General features: G+C 37.3%; 1 protein-coding gene across 1 annotated transcript in view; it reads left to right on the forward strand.

Moving 5' to 3' along the window:
- The window catches only part of LOC121313999 (neurabin-1-like), a 74755-nt gene that overhangs the window by 22482 nt on the left and 35348 nt on the right, over positions 1 to 16925 (forward strand). Inside the window, exon 3 of the mRNA XM_041246765.1 lies at positions 16555 to 16687. Within this exon, the coding sequence (XP_041102699.1) occupies positions 16555 to 16687 (133 nt within the window). The remainder of the gene's footprint in view (positions 1 to 16554; positions 16688 to 16925) is intronic.

Raw genomic sequence — 16925 nt, forward strand, 5'->3', positions numbered from 1 at the left:
GCTTATATAAAATGATAAGGTGGGTCATACTTTATCGATGTCAACTGAGGCAGTGAGCTTGTAAAATGTGGTTTCCTGTGTTAACCTTTAGATGAGTTTGAATTGAACTTGGACGCACAAACAAACAAGCTCCTGATGAGAGGCGACGATATGAAAAATAATTGGGCAGAAGCTCAAAATGAATTATTAAGTAGAGAAAAGTGGACATTCTCATTTATCATTGAACAAAAAATGTGCCCAATGATGGAGCTGCGAGTTTGGGTGATCAAGGCTTTGCTCAGCAGTCTCTTTGTTGTTGTTGAGTCAGTTTAGAAGCTGTAGATGATCTTCGTGACCTTAAACCAGAAGATGTTTCTCTTCGTTTGGTTGTTATGGTGACTCCAGAAGGGATCTCACCGAATTGCCCATCTACATGTCTTTGTGTATTCCCAGAGGCTAGCATTTAAACAGCTCACCTGACATGTACACTGAGGAAGGACTAGTCAAACCTTTGTTTAGTTGACTCAAATTAGTTAGCACATTATTTCAGCAGGGGTCTAGTTTTGTGTTTCAGTGTATGACTTGATTTTGCCATGTGCAAAAACCACAAAGATCCAATGTTAGTTTTAAACACAAAAGGGATGTTTGTTGCCGTTGTCGTGTCTGTGGCATAGAAACTTAAGAGTTTCAAGGTCAGACTTCCTCTATGAATTTGTTAAAGAGTTGTCTTTATTAAGCAATTCAAGTTCACAGTACAGTTTAAAAGCTCATTGAGTAATTTACTCTCTAGTTTATACACAATGGGCCTGATTTTCCAAAGTTCGTAGAGGTGTTTACTCATAAGGACTGTTTTGAGTAAATGTACATGTAATGTAATTTTCCAAGGCAAGTAAAGTTGTACTTTTACTTTCATTTTTTTGTGTATTGCCTGCTCACACCAAGTGCATTTACGTTTCTGAGTAAATATACGTTTTACTAAAGTGGTTTTTCACGTAATTTCAACGTGTAAATGTGTACCTTTTGAAGTTAGTGCTGTAAATGTACGCATAGCATAGAAATCTTGCTGAACCTGGGATTTTTGATCAGAGAAAGGCAGGATGGCTTTGATCCTTTTATTGCAGAGGAGGAGAGAACAGCAGAGGACCAGACCATACCCTGCTGAACAAAGTTTTTGTTCCAGATTCACTTTTACGGATGCCTCCAATGAACAAGTTCTGAGGCATTATCAGTTTGATAAGCTGACCCTTTATGGTATTTGTGAATTACTAAAGGTGGATTTGGAAGCTTCCACCAACAGAACACACCCAGTTCCAGTTTTGACCAAAGCCACTTTGGCCCCTACATTTTCATGGCTATGGACTAGCACAGATGTCGAATGCTACAAGGCAGAGAGTATCCCAGTATTCACTATGCAGTATTATTAATAGTGCAACTGAAGCCTTGATACAAAGAGCTCCTGCTTTTATTAGATCCCCTCTATCGGTGGCTGAACAACAGCAAATTACAACAGATTTTTTTTTTTTATCAAAATGCAGGAATGCCTCATATAATTGAAGTAACTGATTGTGCACATGTAGCAATAAAACCGCCTGCAGGGACCGAAGCTGTTTTTAGAAACAGGAACAAATTCCACTCCTTAAATGCCCAGTTCATCCGCGATGCTCATTGCTGTATCACAAATGTATTCGCTAATTTCCCTAGAAATTATTCTTTCATTTTACAACAGAGTGACACTTGGAGAATGTTTGAGAGTGGAGAAATCATGGATTGCTTTCACCTTTAGTACTCAACTAAGTGACATTATTAGCATAATGTTATATTGAACTACTTAGAAGTGTGTTGTGTGTTATCTGTGGCAGGTGACCGTGGCTATCCTTTAAAGAGATGCCTTCTGACTCCAGTGACTGATCCTACAACAAGAACTGAGGAAAGCAAAATAGAATGTACCTTTGGTATCCTTAAGAACCGCTTTGGTTGCCTAAAAAAAGAGAACAGAATCCTACAATACGTTCCTTAAAATGTTGCAAAATAAGTGTGGTGTCTGCTATGTTGCACAATATAGCAATAAGTAGAAATGTCCCACACATTTTGCAGAGGCACAGAAGATGAATAGCAGCTTTGGAGGACCCAGATGTTCAGCCTAAATCAGGGGTCTTAGACTGGGGGTTGCAGGGATGTCTGAAGGGGGTCACAAAGGATTTGGTAGATTCCACATTTCTTTTTCATTACCTTTATGCATATTGAAAACATTAGGCTCTCCCAATAGTACTATTAATTAGTACTTTCTACTTTCTTCTCCTTCCTTCATATCTGTGTGTCCCACCTATATCTTTTTTTTAATTTAGTTGTCTTTAATTTTTTAACCTGGTTTTTTCCCCAGTTTAGTGTACCCAATTATTATCTGTATCCTCTTCTCACCGCTCTGTAGTGTGCAAGGTGTATTTGTATTTTGACTAGTTTAAATTGTAGTAATTGAATACCTTGTTTTGAATTCAAATCATGTAGAACCCGACCCTTATTGAAATAATCAGACTAGACCACGTTTCTAGTGAATACAAATAACAGGATGGTTAGAAATAAAGATAAAGGAAAAATTAAAGGTGCGACAACTAAACTAAGGTAATACAGAAAGGAAGAATGAACTAAAATAAGGTTCAAACAACAACACCCCCACTCCTGCTGGTTGATTAACGATTAGCAATTCAAAGCAATCTATGGGAGATCCCCTTAAGGTTACAACTGCATTTCTGACAGCTGTTTATGATGAAGGTTAGTCTTAACAGGGGTATCGTTAGTAACACAAATATTCACTTTCGTTAATATTTGATAATCAAAGCATCGTTCAATCAGTCTCATTTATAGTTTCGGTTCAAAAGGCAACTCACTCTTGCGAGGTAAAGACGCTCTTTGCGTCCAGACAACCTATCAAGAATTATCTGTTATCAAGACAGCTAAATTTGTAAATGCATATTGATAATTGCCTTATGAAACTCACATCAATTTGTATAAATCACATACAAATAAATACTGTAGTTTTCATTAACTCAAAGCATGAATTGAAAGCAATGATACTTTTCTTACATTCCACTTAAAACAAAACATTAATTTTACTTTAAGGTCTGCTTATTCTCGAGTTCATAAGAGGATTCCAACACTACTCATTGAATACTTAACGGACTTGCGCTGCCTCCTCCAGCTGTTCCATGTCTTCAACAACACAGGCGCTCGAAGCTTGCCCGCCGTTAAGGTCAGCTAGATTCCGGGGTCTGCCTTCATCACGTTTCGTCTCCACTTCAGGATACGATATAAGTGTCATTGCAAAAACTAAGAGTCACTAACTGTTTAGATTTTCCACTGAAACAGCAATTCCTCCACCCATATGTGCACTGTTTGTCCGGTTATGTCTGGGATATTCCATCGCAAACTCTGGCACTGCTAGCTCAATAAATTGAATATACTTCAATTTATATTGACTTCAGATGTTTATCCAACTCTTTCTACGGTGATCAATTGGGGCTAAGTTAGCAAAGTACTTTAGAATTTTAGACGTCTCACGCAGCGAACTCCCACACCAAGGCAAACACTAGAATAGTTATCTCGTATTAGAGTGTGCGAAAACGGTTTGTCTGCCCCAGCTGGCTGCAGGCTGGATCTACAGATTATCACAGTTCAAAGACTGGTTTGTGTGTTGCAGTGTCGTTCATATTTGTTGCGCTCATATTTTTGTCGGGTTCTCTACCTCTGTGATTGGATAATTGGGTTATTTTGGGCAGTGCCTGAGCTCACAAAGTGTTTTTCATTGGTTGTTCTCATACTGACGCAGACCCTTGTTCTGCATTGGTCCGCTATTCTGCCCCCTGTCGGCTGGATTTATGACATAGACTGGTTCTTGATTAAGTGTGAATTGTTTGCTTGTGGCAAATAAGCCATGTGTCCAGTATTTAATTTACGACTCCTTTCAAAAGCATTCCTTGTCAGTGGGGGAGTTGGAGACCAGAAACCAAGAAGGCACAGAGAATGGTTTAAGACTCCCCCCTGTATATTCCAATTCTGTTACTTCATGCACAGAATAATATGATGACCCCCCCTTGACACTCCAGCTCGCACCCCCCCCCCCTGCTGACTCTGGGAGTGGAGGCTGGAGCATGCATCATCCAAAATGTGCTCCTGCCAATCCATCATTTTTTGTGCCAGAGGACAACACAGATCTGGAGGTTCCACTGCAGTACCACAGACACCCTGTCGGCCACAGGGGTCGCTGATGTGCTGTGAGCCATGGATTTCCCTACCGACCTAAGGCCTCCCTACCCGGGCAGCGCTCGGCCAATTGTGTGCCACCCCCTAGGAACTCCCGGTCACGGTTGGCTGTGACATAGCCTGGACTTGAACCTGTGATCCTCAGGCTATAGGGCACATCCACGTGGAGAGCCTTTGCTGGATGAGCCACTCGGGAGCCCCCCACCTATATCTTTAGTTACAGATGCACCGCTGTTTCACTGTTTTTGGAGGTTACCCGTTAAACTGTGAAGGGTGAACAAAGAGCAGTGTGTTTTTTTGTGGTGAAATACTCATGCTCATGAAAGTATGGAGCCTTCAAAAATGTGTCATCATTTAGAAACCAAGCTTTTTTTTTCAGAGGAAGTTAGCGAATCTGACAAAACAACAGGATGTAATTTTTCAAGCAGGTCATGCGTCCTACATGGGAGCTTTAAGGACAGCAAAAAGAGGTATGCCCCACACCATTGCTGAATTATTATAGTGCCGTGTTCTGCTGAGATGGTAACCATTATGTTGGCACCTGATTCCGAAAGTAAATTAAAAGTTATATACCCATTTCAAACTATTCGGTTGCACAGCGGATTCATGAAGTGGCTGCTAACGTTCGTGAACAGCTTTACATGAAAAGTGAAAAAGTATGACTTTTTTGCTATTCAGCTCAGTGAGTCAATTGATATGTCAGGGGCTGCACAGCTCTTAGCTTTTGTAAGATACATTTGTGATGGATCTGTGCAGGAGGATGTATTGTTTTGTCGTCCACTTTCAGGTTGAGCTACTGTGGAAAGCATTAATGACACTTTTTCTGAGGCAGTTAAAGATGCTGGGCTGGACTGAGAGCGATATATTGGTGTTCTGTAAAACTTACTTTAAATGCCCTTGCATTTATTTACAATTTATACCAGTAGCCCCGGCAATGTGCCAGATTGAAAGTTGTGACCCCTACTGTGCATCACCGGTAAGCGAGCACACTTTGACGTCATTTGACCAAGATCCTTTTTTCTTTTTAAGAAAACTGACTTGCAGGTACATGTTACCAATTAAGAAAAAATACATTTTCAATAGTTCGTCATAAAATATATTACTAATGTGAATTATATACAGTATGTCTGTGTTCGTACATCAAATCAAATCAAAGTTTATTTATATAGCACCCTTCATACAGGTGTATCTCAAAGCACTTTACAGGGCGTAAATAGTCAAATTTATAAAAAACAAAACAAACAAACACAATAAAAAAATTTTTTAAACTAGATATATATATATATATATATATATATTATATATATATATATATATATATATATATATATATATATATATATATATAATATAGTGTTGATAAAATTTTAACATATACAACAATAAAAACTAAAACAGATATATGCATATACATACATATTATAAAAATGCCGCCCTTGAATAAACACCGCTCTCAATACAGAAATGTAAAGCTATTTTTTTTATACTCCTGCTCAAAAAATAAATAAAAAAACGTGCAACTCTGGCTATGTATATGTGACCCCCCTGAAGAGACTGCAGCCTCAATCCAAACTAATGTACCCACACCTTTGTGATTTCGTTAACTGAAATTCAACTCATGTCACATATGTGCTTAAATGTCCTTGTGGGCTAGCGTATATACGACAACAAAAATACATTTAAAAATGTGCATAGCAGAACACCAAGCTGCAGTCAGAAATAACAATATGGATTATACCATAGCGAGGCATTACAAAGCCAGGAATCATGGCTGTGCTTCAAGTTTAAAGTTGATAGCGATTGAAAAAGGTTTAACTCCTATTAGAGGTGGTAATGTAAGTAAACAGTTGTTAAGAGAATAATGTGGGGTTTTTACACTAAAATCTATGGAACCTTGCAGACTAAATGAAACACTAGATTTGAGACAATAAATATCTCTGAAATAAAATGTTGATTTCATGAATTGTACTTTTTTTTCAGTTTCTAAGTTGATTGAGTCCTCTCTATCTGCTGAAGTAGAAATTTGTATCACAATTTTGCATCATTAATTAAAAGTACACTGTCGGGTTACAAAAATAAAGATAGCAGTACATCTCTAATAGCAGGACCCTCTTCATATCGCTGCTGTACAACAGCACGAGAATCTAAGCGGGTCGTCAGCATGGCTAATATTAATCTGACTCCCATCTCCTTCATTTGCATAGCGTTTGGTGGGTGGGTGGGTATATGGGGAGTAGGCATTCCAAAGGGAAATCAGAGGCTTTACATGTAAACACAAAAAGGCACCATGTCCACGTTTATTTCAAAAGTCAAACACATGTAACGTGACCTGTTGAGGATCGTTCTGGATGCTGTAGAAAATGCAAGAAGTGTGTGTGGCAACAACAAACCAGATCCGAACTGATGCGGGAAGCCTTCTTGCCTGTATTCTCTCTCAGCACGGGATGTTGGGAAATGGAGTTCATAATGCCCAGCCAAAAATAAATAAATAAATAAATCTTCATGATTTAAATAGTAAAAAAAAAAAAAAAAAAAAAAAAAAAATCGGTGATCAACACTTTAGTTGATTAATCGGTCTGATTAATCTGTTAATCGGAGCAGCTATATATATATATATATATATATATATATATATATATATATATATATATATATATATATATATATATATATATGCTTACATACTTTTCGAAAAGTTATAATTAGTCGTTTCGAGTAATATATTAATCAGCAAAGCTCATTAAATGTCGAATTACCAAAAAATATGAGTTTGACTGAAATAGATTTATATAGGATAAATGTCGGTAAAACCACTTGCTATTTTTTATTTTATTACCAAAAATAATCATTTAGAAATCATCTCTTGTTTGTGCAGTTTTTATACATAGTGTCTGTCCTGTCTCTGTTCCACTCTGAATGGCTAGGCGTCACTGTCAGTCAACTCAGTGGTCTGTTAGTACTGTAGTTTCAATGTCACTGTCACTTCACCCTGTTCTGACAGATATCATTGCCTGAAGCAGTGCTAGAATGCTGTCATTCATTTAAACCTTTGCGGTCGATTTATTCAGCGCCTGTCAGGCACGTCGGGTCTAATTTATTTTCACTCGAGCTGTTTGTTTTACACGCGCTGTTTAAAGTAATTGTATTCACAGTAAAAATAGGGTTAAAAGGCACTGCATATCAAAAGGACACTCAGTACTGCATCTCCAGCCCTGCTCCTCTCCTTGTTCGCTGTATTTATCACAAATCTCTTCATATGTCATTATTTTATTACTGTAACATCTCAAAAGGCTTTGCAAAAGTCTGTGATTTTCTTTGAGTGCTGGATGTGGAAGCAGTTATCTTGTTTGTTTATGTCCGTGTTCTGTCTGTGGTGAAGGGACTATGTGTATCGTATTGCTCCGATCCACCTCCCATTATTTATTTTTTTTATGGGGGGGGGGGGGCTTCTATTGGCTTCTCTCGGCCATTGAAAGCTTTTCTCTGCTTTTTCTGGAGAAAAATAGACTAGGGACCCGTGATTTGACGCCTTTTTGATGATGTCGGACAGGGTACGCTCAATCACGGGTCCCTAGTCCGACATCATCATACTGGAAAGGAAAAATTGTAATGTCAGACGTGGTCCAACATAGAACCACAAAGGGTTAAATGTCTTTCAATCATCAGACCGGTACCGACTGTGCACTTTCATTTGCCAGCTACAGTGTCTGTCATTCAATTCGACGACTTTGAAATTATCCGGTAAGGTATAGGTAAGCATTTGCTATATATACGGTGACAGTTACTTGTTAGATTTAAAAAATGTGGTGCAAGAGGAAAACATTCAATCAGTAATGTGCAGAATACCCTGACTTTGAGGTGAAAACTGTAAAGAAACATGGGACAGGAAATGAATACGATATCCTGTTATGTAAACTGGTATGTAACTGAAAAGCAGAAGTCACCACAAAGGCAAACAGAATGGTTGAACAAATGCAATCACAAAAGGTCATACAAATATGAAGGATAGCACTCAAAAACTGTCTTAAAGTACAGTGGTAGCTTGCTTGGTGAAAATGCAAGAAAAAAACAAGAATCTGGTGCTGGTTTCCCTCATGCATGCTGTGTGTTTTGAAGCGATTCTGCTCAATCCTGCTAGTTGAGAGATATGTCATGGAAACTTGGTATCTGAGTCCAGCTGTAAGAGGGGTGGAAGCCCAGACTGAATAATAATTGCAGATTAGTTCTGTTTTGTTCTGTGCAAAATTTTACTAGTAAATGCATGCTCTAAAAGTCTGTGTAATAGACGATTTATATATTTATAAGTTTTCTGCGGTTTATTTGAGAAATTTTTATAATTTATAATTGTGTAGGATCTTTATCTATACAAGGCATAGCTCCACATTGACCAAAAGGTTGTTCTATTAGAACGTTGGTGACCATGGTTTTGTTGCATGTTGAATAATAAAGGGACTTTGCAGTGGCATAAACAGTCAGGTTTTTTTTTTTTTTTTAAAGAATAAAGGTCAATTTCACTCATTCTGTACTTGAATTGAAAAATAAAGATTAAAAAAAAGAAAGAAAAAAAAACCTGATTCATCGATTTGGCATAAAAGCAAAGCCTGTTTATAGCATCGCAAGCTACCTAATAATATATATATATATATATATATATATATATATATATATATATATATATATAAAACATTTTTGGTCTGGTTGTACAGTGTGAAAAAGATAAACAATACCTATGTACTACACTTGTACTGAAACTAATAGAGAGGGAGTTTTGGCATACGCCAGTGTTTGGAGTTCAAGTGTTTAAGTCACTGAAAATAACTAATCAGAAGGGGCCAATTTGAGCATGATGCTGTGATGTGCTATCAACAAGCTTACAGTATTAAACACAAAAGGGAATTTCTTTTTTGGCAGGGGTTGCGTCAAACTGTGAAAGAATTTATAAATTAGTCAGCATAATGATACCAGAGCAAGCAGGTTTGGGAAGTATCTATAATTACAACATTACAGAGCAGAGTTATATTGCACTTGAACTGACCTACATCTACTTATATCAGCTATAACCCTTTTACCTTAGGAAGTGCAGCTGCAAATGTAGGTCAGTTTGTAGAACATATTAACATCAGTTTCAGTGGGAATGTTTTTCGGTCATTTTTGGCTGAAGCAGTGCAAGTCTCTCAAGGACAATCATATGACTTTCCTGTTGGTGCGGAAGATGTATGGATTATTATGCAGCCTTGAAAGGTTTAAATAGAAGTGTAACCATGACTTTTCTAATCCTTTGGCTGGTGGAAGTTCACCTGAGGTCTGTGGTTAACGTTTTTTTGGCAGAGGATAGATCACGAGTCACCGTTTGTGCAACAACATCCAGCTCAGTCAGTTTTCACTCAGCCAGGCCTTCATCCTGCTCACTTTATTATTTCGTTTGTTTTTATTACATTGCTTCGTTTACCAAGTGGAATTATTTATTACAAACCATCAATTCTAAGGAGCGAGTGGGTGTTAGTTGTATGCTCCAGTGATCCACCTGGGCTATCCAATTATTTTTTTTGTCTGTAAATTGTCCCTGAACAAAGTACACCATTATCTGACAACCAATGACAAAGTATTTCATTGAAGTCAGTTTAAGAAATGCAGCTACCTTGGGACTAATGCTAATGTTAGTTTTTTAGTCACTGATCTTAGTGGGGTGTAATGGAGAAGCTTATGGGTGTCTAGCTGTTTTGTAATGTTTCACACACTTGCTAGGGAAGTGAATAGTCACTGGTTCAAGCCAAGCCTCTGCCTGGTGCACAGAACTTAAGTGTCAGCAACATGCTTTTCTTACTTGAAGTGACAGCCCACCCGTTTTATAAATTTATGTATGTATGTGGCAAAGTAGTTAACAGTGTGCAGGTGCAGGAATGCAGCAGTGAACAGACAGACAACAATAATTCAGGTGCAGTGGTATTTTATTTGTAAATCCAAAGTCGGATGACAGAACGGCAGTAAACAATAACAATGAGAACAGTCAATAAAACTGCGTGTATTGCTCTGTTGTTAATCACTGGGTTGGTCCCGTAATAATAATAGACCTGTTCCTAAACACCCACACGTAACACAAAACACAAAGTCCACAGTGAGTGCTATATTGCTCGTGGTGTAAATACAGTTATTCGTGAATAAGGTGCAGTGTTGTTCGGGTTTAGAGCTGGCCTTTAGCGACAGCTCCGGATCATGTTAGCTGTCTAATAACAATAAACCGTTTTTAGACACGGCAAACAAACAAAACACTCACAATTACAATACAGGTCTCCTTCCGGTTTAGCGTTTAACCATAACAAGGAACAGATCACTTAGCTACGCCCCCTTTGTACCATCAATCATGATCCCTTGGGTAATTAGTGCTTCCGCTCCTCCAATCCGCGGCTGCCACGTCCTTTCCCTTCCAGGTCCATGATTTAGTGTCTTATAGCTCCGCCCCCTTTTAGATGACCGACTTCCTTCTAACCCTGGGAATGAATTGTCTAGCCATCCAGTCCAGGGCACACTGTTCCCTTTACACAGTGCCCTCACAGGTCGGGAGAGAGATTTATCACCAAGAGTCATTCTGTCACTGTCACAATGTATTATTATTGTTGTTATTATAGTTTGGTGTATTTATTTGCGTTATATAAAATTCTTTCTAACAACTTCACACAAATAGTAGCAATCGTCTGTTTGGCACTGTGTCTTAGTAAGTCTCTTCTTCCCCAACCAACCCCTTAATGAGCCCACAGTGGGTCCTTTTATACTGTGGCTGGAGCCTTAGCTACCCATTAATTAAGCAATTACCTTATTAAGGCTCCAGCCACATTCTTCACAAGGTGTTTTTTTTTTTTTTTTTTTTTGGATGGGGAATTAACCCCATCCTTGCCACGGCACACAATTCAAAATAATATACCAAGCATCAAAAGAAACTGATCACTGTTATAACAGATTTATTTTTGGAAAAAAAAGGTATATAAATGGTGGACATTGACAAAATGTTTTTGGTTTCTTTTTAATCAATCGATCATTCATCCTTGACCATGACACGCTTGAGTGTCTATGACTGAAGCATATGCACTTCATCACCTAATTAGAGAAACAGTTGATTGGACACTGGATATAGAGTGATTTCAGCTGTTGAATTGTAAGCTTAAATAAAAGCAGTAAAGAAAATCACAGAAAAAAAAACAAAACAATATGCCACATCTGACAAGAGATAAGTGCCTTTGTGCAATCGGCATGTGGAGGCTGGACTAGGGCAGCGTACTGTGGCTCGTCGTCTTGGGTGCTCACAGCCAGCAATTTCAAACCTGGTGAGACGGTATAACCAGACACACACTGTCAATGGCAGACCACAAACTGGGAGACCAAGAGTCACAGCACCTGCCCAAGATCGACACATCATTTTGCAGCATTTTCGTGATGTCAATTGTTAATCAGCACAATAAAAAGTCACTGCACCTGCTCTAAAACAGAGTTTGTCATTTTTTGATCACATCCAGTGAATTTTATCCAAATATAAGTGATAAGCTTCTTTTGATGCTGAAATATAAGTGATAAGTTTCTTTTGTTGCTCAGTATAGCACATAATGCAAGTAATTACACCAAACTATAATAACAATAATAATAATCCATCCATCCATCCATTATCATCAAAATAATACATACATAAATATATAAAAGGGGCGGGCACACCGACACACTCACAGACTGATATTGTGGCTTTAGGATTTAAAGAGGTCAAATAATGTTTGAAATGCAAACAAACTGGGCTCTCAAAAAGGTTTGCTTTCTGATAAAGTAGAGAATAGACTGAACTGTGAATGGATACTAATGATTTACTTTAAATAATAGAGGCTTAAGTAACTAACAATAAATTGAAATTAGAGGCAATTACAATACAGTATACATTTATTTTTTAGTGCTGGGACAAATATCCGAATATTCAAATGAATATTTTTTGACGTGTTCGGATACAAAAATCAAGTGTTCGTATTCACTACAAATTACAAAAATACCTTGCACTTATTTACAGTCTCACCAGAATTTGTGCGACAGTTTCGAAAAATGGGAAATGAAATAGAGCTCTGTGTTATGTGAGATGGGTATATGTACATAAAAAAACACAGGATCATCACAGCAAGTCTCGGCCGTCTATTTACAAGTTTTAGACAGTAAAAAGCAAATAAACCAGATTATGTGAGCACACGCATAGTAATCTCTATGGAAAGCCATCTGGGACAAAAACATGTTGTGTTGCTTTAGAGAGAGTCAGAATTTCATGGGACAGAAAAGCATATCATTGAGAAATGCCTTTCTTAAACAGTACCTAACTTCCTGATTTAACTCTGTTATGTGGAATGTGATAAACGAGAACCAAAATGGTGAGTTTTTTTTTTCCTGCTTAACTTTACAATGCCACGTTTGTTTTATTTGAAGTGTTAAAAGTTAAATTTCAGTTTCTGTTTGCTTGTTCACTACAAAAAGGCACAAGTGAACCTTACTGAATGAAAACATTTCTATGGCCACTGTTTACTGTGAAGAAATGGAAATGGCAATGAAAAAAAAAAATAAAAAAAATGCTTTGTCAATGTATTTATTTCAGGAATAAACAAAACAACGTTTAACTTGAACTGCTATTTGCATCCTTTGTTTTGTAGTTAATTCACTGTGGTAAAGTAAGGCCTACACAACTTATTCTTTACTCCTGGGATATTTTTCTGTTTTAACGTGTTACATATTGTAATGTTTTGCTGTAGATAAAGGCGCACACACAGGGGGCCACGGCCACGCCCCCTGCCCCTGCTACTATGCTGTCTCTGCCTGCGTTCAAAGCAATATAATGGCTTTTATTACTTTTTAAAAAACGAATATCCTAATGAATATTTAAATTATGCACGAATATCCGAACATGAAAATCCCATGTTCATCCCTGTATTGGTTTTATATATATATATATATATATTTGCAAGTGTGTAGTGTCTGAGTCTCAGTACAAAATTAATGTACCTTTTGTTTAAAATTGTATCTTTAGTATAAAATGTACTTGACACTACATCCTTTAAGTGGACCTGAAATCTAAACACTTACAGTAATGTTACAGCTGAAAGAACAGTTTCACTTTAGCCAGGTGAGAGGAAAGTTCAAACATGTTACATTAAAAAATACTAAAAGAAATTGCCTTATGCTTTCTGATGTATATGGATGTTGCACTAGTATAACACATGTCTTTTTTAAGTGTCCATAGAGCAATAAGGAAATTACGCTTTTTAAAACCAGTTTGTTGTTGTTATACTACCATGTGATTTTAAATGAATATTGGACTTTATTGATAAGCAGGTAAATGAATCATGGGACTGTGCTGTACATATCTCTATGATAAGGATATACGAATTTAGCCTGATCTATTGTCCTTATGCTGCTCAATGATTTTATGCTGCATGTATGATGACAACTTTAAGAAATGCCTAATAACACATGAGTGGCATATCCATTCTCATACATGCGGTATAAGTTGTGGTGGAATAGTGCAGCTAACGGCACCTTGACAACAGTGTCCATCAAGCAATAGAACAGGTGCGTTCATCTCCAATATAACACGAAACACAAGCCTCACACAGATCCGCACCTGAAGAAGAGAAAGTGCGCCAATGCCAGAGGCGAATGAAAATCAACAGGTCACTTTTATTTACCCGACAGGCTAAGACAGTTGATAAACTGTGCAGAAAGAACAAAGCGCAAGTGTTTCGGTCCGCAATCAGTGCTACCAGAATAAAAGAACATTCACATATTTAAGCAATTAGCTTAATCAGTTAATGTGGAATAAACCAAGTGCAAAATAAACAATAAAACAAATTAAAAAACATTACAAAACAGGTGTTAGCTGTGGCAACATTTATGGACCATAAGTCATTTGAATTAGCTTCAGTTTTATAATAAATTGTGCGTAGGGATAGATGTTACAGCAATAGATAGGGCAATCACATCGGAATAAAATCTATGTCTATATAGATTTCAATACGTTACCATTTTCAATAACCTGTATGAACATTAGATATATTACAATAAACAAGAAAATATCATAATTGCATCATTATCTACATACACTATTATTAAATCTTACCTCTCAATACTATAGAAATACATAAATAGAATGTTATAGGAATTTACATCAAACAGGGATCGCTTCATGGTTAAGAAGAAATCAGAACAGTCTGTTAGCAAATTAACGTCATCAAAAACGTCATTGTAACATAATTGAGTACATTTCTTTAACAGTCCGCTAGTAACGATCATACTCACACATTGGACCATGTGGTATCCATGAAAAATACAGTCTACAGTCGACATTTATAGGTTGTCACATATACTTATGTTGCATATTCTGCATGAAACACAGACACTAGTGCTTACATTCCTTATCCCAAGACTGAGGTCTATTAATCATCTATTATCACCCAATAATAACATACCAAGTGGCACTGGATGTCTGTCCTGTTATAAATACAATTAATTTACAGTAACTTTAATTCTCACCGATTCATTTACCCTAATTCAAAATAATAAAGCTTTCATGAAAATAGTATTGGACATACCATTGTGATCTGTAATGTTTTGTTCTGTTAGAAAATAAGTATCTAAGGATAAAATGTAGCTACAACACAGATCAAGAACAATATATTATCCCTCCATTGTTGCAGTGCCCTTTAAATCAGTGGAGCTGTCTGTCTGAAGTACCTTCATATAGCAACACAACTGTAGAAGACAGCAATTCACACTAGAGTGATTTGCAGATCATTTTTAATAATGATTTATTAAGATTTATTTCCGTCAAGATGAACAATACCTGTGACACTACCATAGAAAATACTGTGAATCATTATTATTATTATTTATTTATTTTTTTTAGGGCAGTTCAGATTTTTAAAGATAATAAAGATGAAGACCGTAGTTTAGAGAAGATGGAGTCTCTGGGGCCAGTAAAACTTCCTGCCAGTGCCTGTTAATTGTCATGCAGTGAGTGTACTGTGGTCTAACTAGTGTTCGATACATCCAACTTATCATTGTCCTCTTCCCAGGCTTCCTAACGGTTCCCCAACTAAGGGATATTACCCCCAAGCCTGTTACAATTAATTATTATCCCCAACAGTGTTGTGAATTTACAGCAGTAGAGAACAACTGTCTTTCTTGTTTCATTGGTTTGTGTGACAGGAGCAGAAAGACACTGGTGACCAGGGGTATCAGGTTGAAATGCCGGTTTGGCACAGTGTTATTAACCATAGGCTGAACCCCATTAAAAAGATATTGCAGATCAGTGAGGCTATTTTAATAAAATAACTGCTCCTCATAGCAAGTACAGTTCTTTCCCTCAGTGCTTTTGTTTAACTCCGCTAAGCTTTCCCCAGGTACCTGCACAGCAGGCTTCACCATAACATTTATACAACTGTTTAGTTTCAGTTTTCTCACCATTAACACCAGTGCCTCATTTTTATTCAGCAAAATGGCCCAGTAATCTGTCTGACCAGGCTTTTTGTACCATGCAATATTATAATTGTTTAATTGAATCCCACCCCCCTTTCAACTCAAAGCATGGAGTTCCAGAAGTTTACAGTTAACCAATTACCCAAAACATAAGCACATTTTCTTAACCTGTGACTTGCCTAGTTTTGTCAGCTCCCTGCAGTCCTTCCTCAGGTTCTTAGCAGCAGGCAGGCTTTGTTCCTGCTCCCCTTTGTTTAACCTGCAATTAGCACTGTCTGCCCTGCTGTTACAGTCTGTTTTGACATGAATTCGACACATATTTAAAATGCAAAGAGTAAGATGTCTTGAATTGCCCTCTGGAAGTGCTTTAAAAAATGTGTTGGGAATGTTGGCAAATGCACCATGGCATACAGGCTTCTTTCACCACTTAAAAGGTAAAATATTCTTGGGATATTCTTGGGATATGAGAGGCTGCTGAAACTTTTAACCAAAAAAAAATATATAAAGTAGAGGGAGACAAATGTCATCGATGGCGAATGCACTAGCCATTTATCTGAAGGCCATTGCTTGGATTACAAGTGAAATAAGTTTGTTTCTCTGTTACTCACTTGGACAGAAAGAACACCACAGAATTAGTCACACTGGCTCTGGGTACTGGGGATCTCAAAAGCATGAACTACATGGTCAAGAATACCATTTTTGTTTTTGCTGTGAATAAGGTTATTCTTAAATATTGTATTGATTCTTCAAATGTACGTGCACTTACTAGTGAAAATATTGATACTATATCATTTCCCTTGTTGTTGAGCGGGTTGCTATGTATTTTCACAGGTCTTCAATACATATTCAAATGAAGATTATAACAGGAGGAATGAGGAGGTGGACCCAGTGGCTGCCTCAGCGGAATATGAGCTTGAAAAGCGCGTGGAAAGGCTGGACCTTTTCCCTGTCGAGTTTGAAAAAGGTAAGTGAAACATGGTACGTTTTGACTGTTAACAAAGAAAACCAGGGTTCTCGAGGTATCAAACTGAGAGTTTATATGAGGAAAAGTTTTTTTAAAAATAGTTCAGGCTCATCAGGGAAACATTTGTATTTAGTTAAATGCATTTTGATTCACATGGTTCACATTACGTGTCATTAGGATAAAATTAAACTTAATTACCCATCAGTACCATACTAATTTGCTAATCAACGTTTCAGTC

Source organism: Polyodon spathula, chromosome 4 (assembly GCF_017654505.1).
Source record: "Polyodon spathula isolate WHYD16114869_AA chromosome 4, ASM1765450v1, whole genome shotgun sequence".
NCBI lineage: Eukaryota > Metazoa > Chordata > Actinopteri > Acipenseriformes > Polyodontidae > Polyodon > Polyodon spathula.